The sequence below is a fragment of the Ctenocephalides felis genome, unplaced genomic scaffold (genome assembly GCF_003426905.1).
Source record: "Ctenocephalides felis isolate EL2017-DRISC unplaced genomic scaffold, ASM342690v1 CF-g0.4_SCAFFOLD_01886, whole genome shotgun sequence".
Classification (NCBI taxonomy): Eukaryota; Metazoa; Arthropoda; class Insecta; order Siphonaptera; family Pulicidae; genus Ctenocephalides; species Ctenocephalides felis.
The window spans coordinates 76049767-76064142 of NW_020538040.1; the positions used below are offsets into that span (position 1 = coordinate 76049767).

The following is a 14376-nucleotide window of genomic DNA, read 5'->3' on the forward strand; positions in this document are numbered from 1 at the left end:
CGATGCCACACACCACGAGTTATTTAGTAATTTTTAGGTTCTGCGGAAATATATATATAAATTCTCAAAATTCACTTATAAAACTTACTCCGATATAATTTGACGATTAAACTAAAACTATTGGTCTTTCAATTGAGTATCAAGCATTTGCACATCAGGCGCAAAAAATAAATACGATACAACTTGAATCTTAATCTCAAATCTTATAAAAAGTATTAATACTACTTATAATATATTCATGAAATGGAATTCTCCTGTCGTTATATTTTACATCATTACTATTCTTCATAACAAATTATGGGGCTCATTTAGCCCATCCGCTCCGGGAATAGAAATTATTTTCATATTTTGCTTGTCGTCAGTTTTCAATTATACTCGAAATTATCATTATCTGAATACTTATTATAACTTAAATTAAATTCTTAAAATTCAAGAAATTCAAGAAATGAATAAAAGTTACTATTATGGTAAAAAATTATAAAAATATGTTTATATTATACTTATCAATCAAACATCGAATGCAATTTTCCATTTACTTAAAATATTTGATAAGCACTCGATTTTTAAAAGAAATAGATGGCAATAGTTTTCCAGCATTTTTGTTATGCTGATATTATTCCAATAAATCACTAGATGGTACTTTATAAATTATTAATGTATTATTTTCACAGTATTCAGGTTTTGTCATACAGATACATTGGTTCAGCGTATTATGGTATATTGTTTATAACAACAAAATTTGACTTTGTGCAATGAAGTGGTTTGGTTAATGATATTTTTAATACCTAATTTTAAAAACACTTATCTTTACTACTTAAACAAATGTCGCGATTTGTACTTAATAATATCAATTACATTCAACCTCTAGTTCAGGTGAGGAATATACTACTGTAGACTAGTTTGCTCTGAGTGGTTTTAAAACCAATTGGTTAATTATTTGGTCAATTGATTATTGGTTTATTTTACAATAAATCTTGTGTATAATTGTGTTGAAATATTATTCATCTTATGCCGTTATTAATTTTGTTATAGTGTATACTAATTAAGCTAAATAATGACATTTTGTAGTACAAGTGTAAGCCAAAAATAATTATTTTTCATATATAAAATTTACCGTTTTTGATTTATGGACTGCAAGCACCACAAAATGATTGTTTCTTTGTTACATAAGCAAATTGAATGCATAGCGTGTGTTTATTTCTCAAATTTTTCAGTATCGGTTCCGTTTTAGTGGAGGTGATATGCATAATTGGTAATGTGCTTCAACTGCATTTGCACACAATTTTAAAGAATTAAACGAATATTATTAGTGAATGTATTTTTTTTAAATTAAATGACAAGCTTTCTAAAACAATGTGAGTGCATGTGTTCAGTTGAGTTAAAACTGTCCAAATATTTCAGAGACGTTGTAGAATTTGTCGTTCAGTATTTTGTTGTGAAAAGTGCCGTATTCGCCACGAACAAAATTATCATCCCAAAAAGAAGTCAATACTTGAAGAAATGGATTTGTGCGATATTTGCTCTGAAAAAACAATGATTTTAATTCCAGAAAAAGGAACAGACCGATTAATCGATCATATTACAAAGGTGCATTTACCGGTATATTGCCGAAAATGTTTGCAGGTATTTACAATCATTTATATTTATGATATTCACGTTAATAAACACGTATTTTTACGTTTCTATTAATAAACTGCTTGGATATAATAGTTATTTTAATTACAAATTATGCGTTTTGAAGTGTTAAAATATGTTGTTAATGTTTGTTGATACTAGTTGGCATTAATAATTGTTTTCGCGGATTACCTTTTCAATTAATAATTCTGATAATATTTAAATCAATAATAATTTAATAATATTTAAATTAATTTAATTCAATAATAATTTAAATAATAAAATAAATTAATCTTAATTGTAGATAATTTAATTATAGATGAATTTAATTACATCCCAGATATTTGTACAATGTTTTTAATGTAAAACTAACTACTAAAACTAAATTTTTTAATAACTTTTTGAATTATTGAATTATTACTAACAGATAATTATTTTATATTTACTTTTAATCTATAAAAATAATTTAGATTTTTTGTTTATATTCTCAAAATATGCATTCTAATCGAAGACAAAAATACAATTAAAATTGAAATAGCACTTCATATAAATATGTAAAAAAAAATTATTTAGAAGTTATTATTCAGCAGTGTTTTCACAGATCAATATTTGAAAACAGAAGGAAAACTAAGGTTCAATCAAGTGAATTCTTCAAAGCATAAACAAGATATTTGTAGAATCTAAATGAAATAATTAATTTTCCATTGCGTTTAGGTCGATTTAAAATGAAGTCAAAATTGTACATTGAATTTGTTTGAAATTTTGCTATTTTGAGAAAAATTTAAGTTTTTGCATGTAAAGGTTTGTATTTAATTTCTACATACTTGAACTTATTTTATTTATTTTACATGCGTGCCACTTTGAATACACTTATATTTTTACTTTAACTATATTTTTAGTAAATAAAATAATAATTAATAAAAATGACAATAATTGGACATATTGAAGCAAAACATTGTTTTTCAGTTTTAAAAAAACCCAGTGGTTATCCTTTACTATTTTTTGTTTTTATTCAAAATTAAAATTATTAAAAAAAACAATAGTGTTATATAAACTAATATCGAAGTGTATTGTAGAAATAAAATGAATTTACACGTTCACGCCGGCGTGGGCCACCAGTTGCCACCTGCCACAATGCAGGTCCTGCATTTCGAAGGCTATAACCACGCGCTTCTCACAGCAAAACAAACCAAAATCGGCCCCGGCGTGAACGTGTTAAATAACCATTACAACAGTCATAGAAAATTTGTATCTGAAACAATATTTTTCGAATTATCTTTGAAGGTGTTTCTATGCCGAGATGATTTAACTCGCGTGTCGGACCGTTGCATTGGCCACGATCTAAACAAACACAAAGCTTTGGATTACATAGCCAAACCCGCTGTCTCCTCTAACTTACAAGTTAAAGATCAATGTATCAATGAGAAAAAACTTTCTGAAAATAAAGACACTAATTGTGAAAATGAAAGGCGAACTGAAATTGATTTGGCCAGTGATGCCTTGGAAGCCAGTGCTTCAACTTGTGGTCAGTCAATGTGCATTACAACCAGTACGCCCATGGCAGGAGGTTTCAACACGATACAGAGCCCGATAGAATCGCCTCAGGTAAATATTATACTTAAAAACTCAGACGAGGCAATAATTCAATACGAATTTTTTATAACTAGTTTTGTTTGATTTATAATATATCTAGCAAAAAATAATCAAACCGTAAAACGGCAAATGCATTGCGCTTGATTCACTAGTAAAGTATTTTTATAGACGAAATTACAGTGACGTTACTTAGACTTAGACAATTGGTAGATTCATCGATAATTTGAGATATCGATAAGACTTATTTGATCCTTGAGCCTGGTTTTTGAATCCAAGTTATCAAATTATCTATGTATCTATAGATCGGTGAGAGGTCAAAATATTACCTCGGTGACACCTATGAGCGAACAATTGATTTAAGAAAATAATGAAACATATGCAGATATTTTGAAGATACCCGAGATCAAAGTGTGATATAGTTTGTCAAATTTTAATAGATGCATTATAAATAACCGATTATTAACACACAAAAATTAAAAAATGATTTTCGTCAATTCAAAACATATTCATTACTCGAAATAAAACATACCAAGATCATTGCTTGAATTAAAATTAATTGATAATGATGATAATTAAAAGTAAAATTGTAAGCAAATATACCTGCGTATGTATTACTAACACTATATTATCTACAATTTAAATAATAAAATCAACTTATATTATTAGTACTTCTAAGTAAATCGAATAATAGTAACATTCTCTTTGAAATGCGACAAAACTAAACAGCGTCGGCTTTTGTTATCCGAAAAGTTTGTAAAACTAACGTTTTTGTACATCCTATTGTCGTTACAACCCATGACACTATCGAATTTTAAAATATAAACAAAGCCTGTAATTGAAAAAATTAGTACCAAAACTGTTATTGAAAATATTAAGAAAATGGATCATCTAATTAATTTTTTTTAAATTTATTTGTGTTGACAGGGCAAATAATAATTAGTTTTTAGAGTAAGCAAAAAAATATTTCAAAATATTTTTTTTTTAATTTTTATTTTTTCTAACATCTAAAATTATTCGGATTATAATTTTAATTCAGGCTAAAAACATTTAAAATTTTTCGAATATGTCATTACGGTACGGGAGTTCTAACAATTTGCCTTAAGGCAGGATGCCATGCGCCACTAGTTTTTTAAAATATTTATTGAAAGTATCTAATCATTATTTTATTACGTCTAATGTATAGTTTATTCAATAATTTTCATTTGTTTTATCTTACTATATTATTGATATTTTTAGGTCTCCGATATCGCAAGTCCGAGTAGCGACATGGAACTTACACAAGGTAAAACTGTTTCAAATAGTTTAAAATTACAGCATATTTCTTACCTATTTCTTATAAGACTGATAGTCTCAGAGACTGGTCTTGTAAGAATATATGACAATCATGTAAAAACAATAATATATGTATATAATAAATAAATAAATATAATATATTTGGAAGGTGCTACAAGTAATATTCATATCCAAAATGAAGTTGAAAAGAAGCCTGGTATTCTGGTAAAAGGGAAAAAATCACAAAACCGTAAAAAACATACATCACATGTCAAATTTGCTCCAACTCCTATTAAAAATAATAGCATTTGTATTAGTAAGTACTTACTTCTTATGTTTGATTTCTACTTTGATTTGATGTTTGATTTTTACTTTTAGTGCGTTATATTTTTTTAGCATAATTTTATATTTTTAGGACGAATAAATAAAAAGTGCACGCCAAGGCGTAAATTTGAAACCAATCCTCGGTTCCTAGAAATTTTAAAAAGCTTCGAAACTAATAGATTAGGTCCGAAGCCTCCGTCAAATACTATAAAACCTTCAGTATCTTTGGTATCTGTATCAACAACAAACAAAGTGAATTTTGACCAGAATCAGGTGAGTTAAAACATTCAATAGTACTTCAGTAATCGCATTTAAATTTGACCATTTTCAAAACTAGAAAACTAAAATTCTCTCAAATTTATAACACAATATGATAGATGAAAATATTCTAAAGCAATAAAAAAATGAATGAATAAAAATTTATTTTCCCGAGTTGTTTAAATTGTTCTGCACTTTGATTTTTTTTATCTGGCTCATCGATAATTCATATTACTATTATATTTTTTTTTCTTTTTTTCTTTTTTAATAATAATAATCGCAACATAAATAAATTCTATAAATTATTTTGATATACATTATTAACAGATTAATTACCCCAGTGAGAAATTACTATCAGATACAATTATGTATAATAAAATTGTTATATTTGTGTTTTTTTTTGGGATCGGTCAAATCGATAGCTTCTCTTAAGTAAAATGATTAATTTTGAAAATATAATATAAAGAAAAAAAAAATATAAATAAATATTATTTTGTGTTTATTGTTGTTAGTATATGTGATTAAAAATATTTTTTTCCTATTTTTTTCTTAGTTTGGTAATAACACCCCCGGAACAAATGACTCGAAACATCTTCATAAGGAAGATGAAAACGACAATATTGTAAGTATGACTAAAATATGAACCTATATGATTAATATTTTACATAAATTATTGATTTTTTAATTTTTATTGATTTCAATATTATGATTGGTCTCTAGGAGAAGATCGTGCATAAAGAAACGCCTGAATTAAATGTGAACTATTGTACTAATTGCAACAAGCATACTCCTGCGACTGCAGAAAAAGGTACATTTAAAAATAGTAAAATATATGTCAATTTTATTTTAAATATTTAACTATGTTGCTTTGACTTTCAACATCACGTTCAGGTATGTATATTATATAACACAGATAATTTTTGTTAAAAAAAAATCAAGCTCAACTCTTTTAGGACGGCATTCAAAAAATCGGTTTATGTAATATTTTGAATTTGTCATATATGTTGGAATAAAAATTAAAAAAAAAAATTAATTGATAGAGGGGAGGTTGGTGAGGCTGGGTTAACCGTCGTACCGTCCGTACTTTTTGTTGGTACACATTTGGACCAGCCTTCCTATAAAAACAATGAAAAATTTTTACTGGTACGTATGTGTACCACAAATCTAATTTAGTAATAAATACAAAATGTATGAAACTAACAATCACCATAAAACGCAAGTAGTTTATATATTTTATTGAAAATAGTATAATTTTTCCAACGTGGTCTGGGCGGACAAAAAACAAAACGCGACTGGTTCTAAGCTAAATGCTATTTTATGGGCCATAAATGTTTTATATCACAGCTAAACACTTACACTTACATTACGTAGTTGCATAAATTGCATTGCTTTCATACATAAATTCAACTACAGTAGAACTCCAATTATTCGAACTCCAATCATCCGAACTCTGACTATCCGAATCGCCGATTATCCGAATCACTTTCAGAAAAAAAATTGTTTAAAAAAAGTCTAAGTGCGCTATTATTTTTCCACCAGCGAAGCCAGTGTAGGCACATTGTTTGTTTTGATTTGACGGAGATGTTTAAAAAACAATGATTTTTATTTCTAAACTTGTACATAAGTACATTTTATTTATATTTAAAACATGTGAAAATATCACGTTTCTTTCATTTAATTCAATAAAAAAATAGTGCAATATCAAAACGTAACTTTTTTTCTCTCCATTGGCAATTTAAAAAAAAAACTCCGAATATTTGATTATCCGAATATTTGATTATCCGAATCGGTCCCGGTCCCCATTAATTCGGATAATTGGAGTTCTACTGTATCTAGAAATTTTTAAACTTGGTGGTACCGTTAATGAAGTCTTGGCGCAATCCCACATTGAATAGGCCCTATTCGTGAAATTTAGGTGTAAAAAAAAACTTTATATTATAGCTGTTATCCAACAAAAACACGGGTCAATCAGTTTAGAGATGTTATAAAAAAAGAAATTGGTATATAGCATTATTTTTTTCAAAAACGCATTCAAAATAATATAGTTTATTTAGTTTTGCTGAAGAGGAGCCACGTTTAATTCTGCATTTCGCGAGTGGGAAGAGCGAATTTCTTTGATTCAATTTATATCAGTTTTCGATAAATGCATTGATTCGTAATGTTATTATGTGATTAAATGATAAATTAAGGATTTCAATACATTTCTACAAGTTTTTTTAATATTGAATAGTACCAAGCACGGCGTCCTCCTCTGCTGCGGAGACCAATGACTTCACTCCGCATGGAATTGGGCTGGTCGGTGGAAATCTTGTTCGCACCGCTTTGACCAAAAAATTTGCCGATTTCAAGGAATCTCCTGAACTTTTAGACGCTAGTGTGAATTTGAAAAGTCACGACAAAACAGGTATTTATGTGATGATCAATTAATTTCTCATTATTACTGGTATAAGATTTTTGATAATTATCTCTTTTGGTATAGAAATATAACATTTTTCTTGCACTATTCAGTAAATTTTGCGGAGGACTAGTATAATTTGATTGACATTCGTAAGGTTTGTAAGATCCTTTCAGTATTGATGTCTTTTTTTTTGTTGTTCAGAACAGCAATCACTACTTACGAGTTCTATAAGTTCTATGGACTAATTTGACTTAAAAGCCATTAAAAATAATAATAATAAATAGTCGTCTGTCTGAAGGCAGGATCATGATATGAGAGCACCACAAAACAATGATTTACTTTCTCTCCCTTGTTTATCATTCCCATTATAGTCCAGTCATTTGGTGCAAAAAAGGCTGTTGCCGGTACAGTACTCCGGGAATTCTGAAAATTGGTAATCTTATAGATTTCGAGGTGCTCTTTACGAAAATCAACTTTGCCACCTCAAATTTGAACGGCAAGTTGCCGCCATATTGAAAAAATGGCGTCAAAAAACAGCTTTTTTAAAATATCTCCTTTCTGGCTCAATCTACGATAAAAGTATCTATGTACGAATTAAACTAGAGAAAATTTCATACAATTCCTTAGAAAACCGTTTTTTTGTAAAATTGATAGTTTGAGAGTACGGCCGCCTCAAAGTCTTTGCTGCTCTCGCCGTAGTATCAAATCTGTCCATATATGACAGCACTTCGAACTTGACCACATTCTCTCTAATAATTAATATTTTCAATGTTAAATTAAGCGAATAAGATCTTAAGCGATCTAATTCAAATATTTTTCGTTTTTTTTTGCTAATTTTTTAACACTTCAATGGCAAAGTAGCTGTAAATATATTTATAGCTTAAGTAGCACCTTATAGCTTCAAGTAGCTTGAAGCGTTAAAAAATCAGCAAAAAAACAGAAAAATATTTGAATTATTTTATTTCTAGATCTTATTCGCTCAATTTAATATTGAAAATATTAATTATTAGAGAGAATGTGGTCAAGTACGAAGTGCTGTCATATATGGACAGATTTGATACTACGGCGAGAGCAGCAAAGACTTTGAGGCGGCCGTACTCTCAAACTATCAATTTTACAAAAAAACGGTTTTCTAAGGAATTGTAGGAAATTTTCTCTAGTTTAATTCGTACATAGATACTTTTATCGTAGATTGAGCCAGAAAGTAGATATTTTAAAAAAGCTGTTTTTTGACCCCATTTTTTCAATATGGCGGCAACTTGCCGTTCAAATTTGAGGTGGCAAAGTTGATTTCCGTAAAGAGCACCTCGAAATCTATAAGATTACCAATTTTCAGAATTCCCGGAGTACTGTACCGGCAAGACGACCAAATGACTGGACTATTACCTTCTTATTACCATTAAACACTTTTTATACTTTTTTATGAATTTTCTATTCCAAATTTCTACTTCAGGCTTCCTGGTCTGCTTCTGCTTCCATGCTGGTACTTTGGCTTTCAGTTCTATGTATTTCCTCTTCCTCAATCCTTTCATCCATATATTTTGCCTTCGACGACGTCATATAGAAGGCACTCTTTTTGCAGAATGGGTTCAATCCAGTTTTTTTTCCTTTTCAGTATGCTGATATAAATATTTGTTTTTTGAAATGTCTATCGAAACAAAATTAATATGATGAACATTATATTTGAATGTAGATTGTCGGGTCATTTGACTTAATATGCGCTATATAATAAAAATGATTTTAATATAATTTTCTAAAAACGATTTATCAAATTAATGCTGCAAGTAACGTAGAAAAATGAAATAAACTACAATATCTGATATTTAGTTTTTCACAATACGACATACACAAATATTTGATCTTTATTATATCCTGTACACTTTTGTTTTTTATTTTTTTATTGTTTTGTAAATATATTTCAGAACATTGACACTACCTGCAACTTTGTTTGCATAGAATTTTACAAATAAGTGAAAAGTTTTTGCATTTTAGCACTATTTATTTTTTAGCTTTTATTTATTTTCAGTTTTTTTAATTAGCTTCACTGAAAAAATTCTTTATGAATAATATTTGGTGTACAATTTTTTTGGACCAAAACTACTGCAATTTTGACTTTTTCTATGTTTTTATAGAAACTTGAGTTTCTTTATTTATTTTATCATACCAAATGAAAGTGTACATTTAAAAAAATAAAAATCCAACCTTTAAATTAAATAATATGACCTTTGAATAATTGATCAATTGCAATAAATATTTAAATATTTAAATAGTTAAGGTAATTAAAATTTATAAAATCATCAAAATTTTTTTAATCAAAATAACATAAAAAGCAAAATCAAAAAAGCTGTATTACATATAAATTATGTAGAAAAGTGAAAACTACAATGATTAGGGGTATATATTAGGGGTAATATTGATAGTACAAATTTTTTTTGTTGGTAATAGTTAATTAGTTGAACATGACAAATAATTGGTAAAAGTGATTACATATTGCATTTTCGATATTTTAGTTTCAAACTTGTTTGAAACTTAAAGAATTTCTTTTCAATTACAATTAATCATAAATAATTTGTTTGTCCCAGAATGGTTCACGCCAACTATAAACTTACCGCCTCCGGCTGTGGACGAAGACCAACCAGAAGATTCACCACTTGGTAAATTGCAATACAGTTATATTTTGTTGTAATTCATTTTTTATAAATTATATTATTGATGTTAATTATAGATTTGCAAGATAATATATTTTCCTGTGAAAATACAGAAGAAAATACATCTGGTGGAATCTGGAACTCGGTTAAGGGCGTTGTTAAGAATGCATTTATTAATTTACAAAGTGAGTATGAACAAATAAGTATATTACATTATTATTTTGCATTTGCATTTTAAAAAACATATAATTAAATCACAATAGTAGCTACTACTTTAATGTCACAACTTTAATGAAGATATGCTGATCGACGCATATTTGCGCCTTGAAATTTTTTTAAATAGTGTAATAACGTTGTGTACAATCTGATTACTAGTAATTCAAATTAAATGCTTGAAAGTATAGGGTATCAAAATAAAACTCGACACAATATTTGATAACATTGCGTGACAGTAAATTTTTAACCTGAGATATTATGATGCTTTTTAAATAATTCGAGGACACTGATTCCGAAAAAAGTAACAAAACTTGGCTAACAGCTCTAGTTTTCTTAGATATACTAATGTGCTAGTTTTACCTCAAATTACAATAATATAACACAAATTTTATTTTATGCTTTCAAACGTTTTTATATCATTTTGTAACGTGGGCAAGGCCTGACTGATCTTTTCGAAAACTCTAACAAATGTCAGCCATCATGTGGATGTCCCACCTTCTTTAATATCGATCTTCTATAGTCCCGATATCTTGGTAGATTTTCTTGCCCTGGTCTTCGCTAACATCACCAAGATTTTCTAAAAACCGTTCTAAATGGGAGTACGGGTACCGAATTTTTCTGCTCATGTTGCATCCTAAATTTTTTAAATTGGATAAAATGCATTCGACAAACTCAACAAAGTTACCGACTTTTAGTCTTTTGACTAGTTTACCCACTTTTACCGTTTCCCATCAATTTTGTTAAGACCTCAACAAATGACTCCCTGGTTTTCTTCTCGACTTTATTCATAGAATTAACAAAACGTCGACTTTTTGTGAGTTCACTAACTTGGGGAGCATAAAATATATCAGTTTTCCTACTGTCTTCCTTTTAAACTTTGGTCTTTTAATCCATTACATGGTAAACAGAAGATGCCGATGTTCTAGATTATTCATAATTAGCATGGATAATGGACGTGTAGCTGATCGTAAGAAGATCGTAAAACCTTTGGGGTCATGAGATATGGCTATTTGCTTCTATTGCCTAAATCTATTCTATTGTATGTACCTCACAGAAGAATGGTTTTGGTGATTATGTGGTTTTTTTCTAAAGACAGGGGTATTTAAATTATAGCTTTTTATTATATTACCGTAAATACAATACGCAATTTTGACACATAGTATGTTTAAAACTCAGGTTTCTTCTTAAGCACGCAATTAAATTTTAAAGTGATTAAAATACACTGTCCTTAAGCACTTTGATATAGGTTTTCAGTATTTGTCGATATTTGTATTACATATTCACCACAGATGTAACAAACACTATCTGGATTAGGGGGCGTCCATCAATCACGTGAGCGAGTTTTTAAGGATTTTTTGACCGTCTCTCCCCCTTGGTGATACATGGTAATATTCAAAATCACGCCTCCCCTCCCCACCGAATATCACGTGTATTTTTAGTTACGTGATAAAACTGTAAAATATTTTTTTTTTAAATGTTTCAATTTTTTTTAAATCAGTTAAAAATTAAATACAGATGATATCTTACTATACCCCTCCCTCCCCCACGTGATATTTCATGATTTTTTGTCAAATCTCCCCTCCCCCTAAAAACCTCACGTGATTAATGAGCACCCTTATGTATACAACGTCTTAAAGATGGAGCTGTACCAAACAACAAATAAAACTATTAGTTATTTGTTAAACTGCAAAAATTATAGCCGAAATGACTAATGGTGTAGTTCCTCAAAACTCAAAAACAGGAGTTACGGAAAAACGAAATGTATATTTGAAATCAGCTTACAATTCCAAGTAGATTAGAAATAGTTCGAGGATCAGACCAAAAGTGCCATTTTTGGAGATTTAATCATTGCCAGAGGGACCATCATGTAATGTTTTTCTAATATGAAAACTAAAGACAAATCTTTTAAATATCTTTTTTACAGTTTTTTTTTATTTGAATTTGAAAATTTTCAAATTTCTATCTAACATGGTCATTATGTTAATCAGTTATGATTTCTTTAGGCTTGGTTTCTGGAAATAAGGAAGATTTCCAAAATTTCAAGCGTTCTCGATCTGTGACCTTTGAATCGTCAGGAGTGTCCCCACGACCAATTTTGAAACGAAGTAGAAGTGAAAATAATTCTTCGCCACGATTTTTATATAATCGCCGGATCCAACCGTCGATGAAACTGAAAGGAAGAAAGCCGCTCCGGAAAAGACTATAAATTTTATACTTATGTTAGATAGAAAAATTCATTATCAATATTTATTAATTTGCAATTTTAAATTTATAATTTTTATTTTATTTGAATTTTACCACGTAAATCATTCATGTGTGCCCATATATTTATAAATAAAATAATATTCTTTTAAAATTTAACTGAATTATAATATATTTACAAAAAAGTATCCCATATTAATTTTAGCGAATATTGCCCATTAACTGAGCACTATACTGAAAAGAATAGAAAACTGGATCGGACCCATTGTGCAACAAGAGTGCCTTCTGCATGACGTCGTCGAAGGACGTAAAATAGGACTAAAAGCATTAGGAAGAAAAGTGCAGATGATTGATGACTTACGCAAGAAGAGAAAATACAGGGAACTGAAAGCCAAAGCACAAGACCAGGAAGTCCATGCTTCATCAGAAGTTTGAAAAGGAAAATGCATAAAATTTAATAAAAATAAGTGATCAATTTTAATGGGAATGATAAACGAGAGGAGAAATGGAATCAGTAATTTGTGGTGCTCTCACACCATGGACCTGCCTTCGAGTAGACTACTATTTATTATATATATATATTTTAATAAATACGTTCTGCCATGTGAATTTGACTTATTTGTTTTTTCATTAAAATGTTAACAAAAAAGCAATTAAAAATATTGTTCTAGAAGATTTGATAATTTTGACGCTGAAATAATATTTTCATTAAATTTTTCAAACTCCAATTTTGGTACTTATTCATAACGCATATAGAAAATAATAAGCTACCATTTTAAATTAATTTGTTTTTTATAAATAATTATAAAATGTAAACTTTTCTTTAAAAAAAAAATTAAATATTTGCTGTGATATTTGATAAAAAAAAGATGTGATAATTTATTTTAAAGTCATTGGATAAGACCTTTTGCGATTTGAAATTCGCTCCTTTAAATTTTTGGAAACATTTTGTCTATAACTCCTCTGTTGGCAATCGTCTTTAAGGTTTTTGTTTGTGAACATTGTTATGATTTATTTCATAGGTAGCCATTGTAGGTTATAAGTGTTGTTGGAATTATTATAGGTTATGTTTGTTTAATTTGTGTTTTATACAAAGAGGTATATGAATGTTTAATTTGTGTTTTATACAAAGAGGTATATAAATGTTTAATTTGTGTTTTATATAAAGAGGTAAGTACGTGTTTTAATGTAAAATATTTTATTTAATTAATTTTAATACTTTATATTTTTTCGTTAGCACTAAAATTGTTTCTGCCAACAATATGAATACCCATTAAAAAGAAGTACAGGTCTTTCGAGAAAGTGGAAAACAAAACTCATACCCACAATTATTGAGTGATTTTGTTGAATCAACTTCATCGCCGCCCAAAATTTAATTACAGGTATGTGCCAAACATACTAATTAAATAGAAACAAGTTCTATTATTTATTTATTTTATATGATGCATTTAATGTCCGAAACGTTCTTCCAAATTGTGATATATTTCATATTTCGATAAATCCATTGGGGGTATTTAAAAATATGCGAATTTGTTGAGGTATATGAACAGATCCAATTTTAAGTATGTCATAACCGAAATAAATATCCAGAGATGATTTGGTCAACAACGTTCGGCTATTATTTCCATTGCAGTTTTAGATAGTTTTCTATATCATAAATTGGACTTACTTGGTAATAAAAATCAACATTTTATGTGGTCATCAATAATACTACGGTATTGAACATTTGTGAAATTATATAGACAGACAGATTGTTGTGTACTTTCGTACTAATTATCGGATAAATTAAGAGAAATGTAACATTAAATGGATCGGTTTCCATTTTTTTAATTTCATGAGTCAGGGAATTAC

General features: G+C 28.6%; 2 protein-coding genes across 2 annotated transcripts in view; both read left to right on the forward strand.

Moving 5' to 3' along the window:
* Positions 1 to 695: 695 nt before the first annotated feature.
* LOC113377666 lies at positions 696 to 12640 on the forward strand. Its single transcript, XM_026618055.1, has 12 exons — positions 696 to 873; positions 1402 to 1623; positions 2899 to 3219; positions 4444 to 4489; positions 4649 to 4795; positions 4895 to 5076; positions 5615 to 5683; positions 5782 to 5869; positions 7292 to 7465; positions 10042 to 10113; positions 10185 to 10292; positions 12327 to 12640. Exons 1-12 carry the CDS (start codon positions 823 to 825, stop codon positions 12527 to 12529), a joined length of 1683 nt encoding a protein of 560 aa, XP_026473840.1. The 5' UTR covers positions 696 to 822; the 3' UTR covers positions 12530 to 12640.
* Positions 12641 to 13776: 1136 nt separating this feature from the next.
* Positions 13777 to 14376, forward strand: part of LOC113377667 (serine/threonine-protein kinase STK11) — a 95968-nt gene continuing 95368 nt past the window's right edge. Inside the window, exon 1 of the mRNA XM_026618056.1 lies at positions 13777 to 13907. The gene's annotated coding sequence lies outside the window, so the exon portion shown is untranslated. The remainder of the gene's footprint in view (positions 13908 to 14376) is intronic.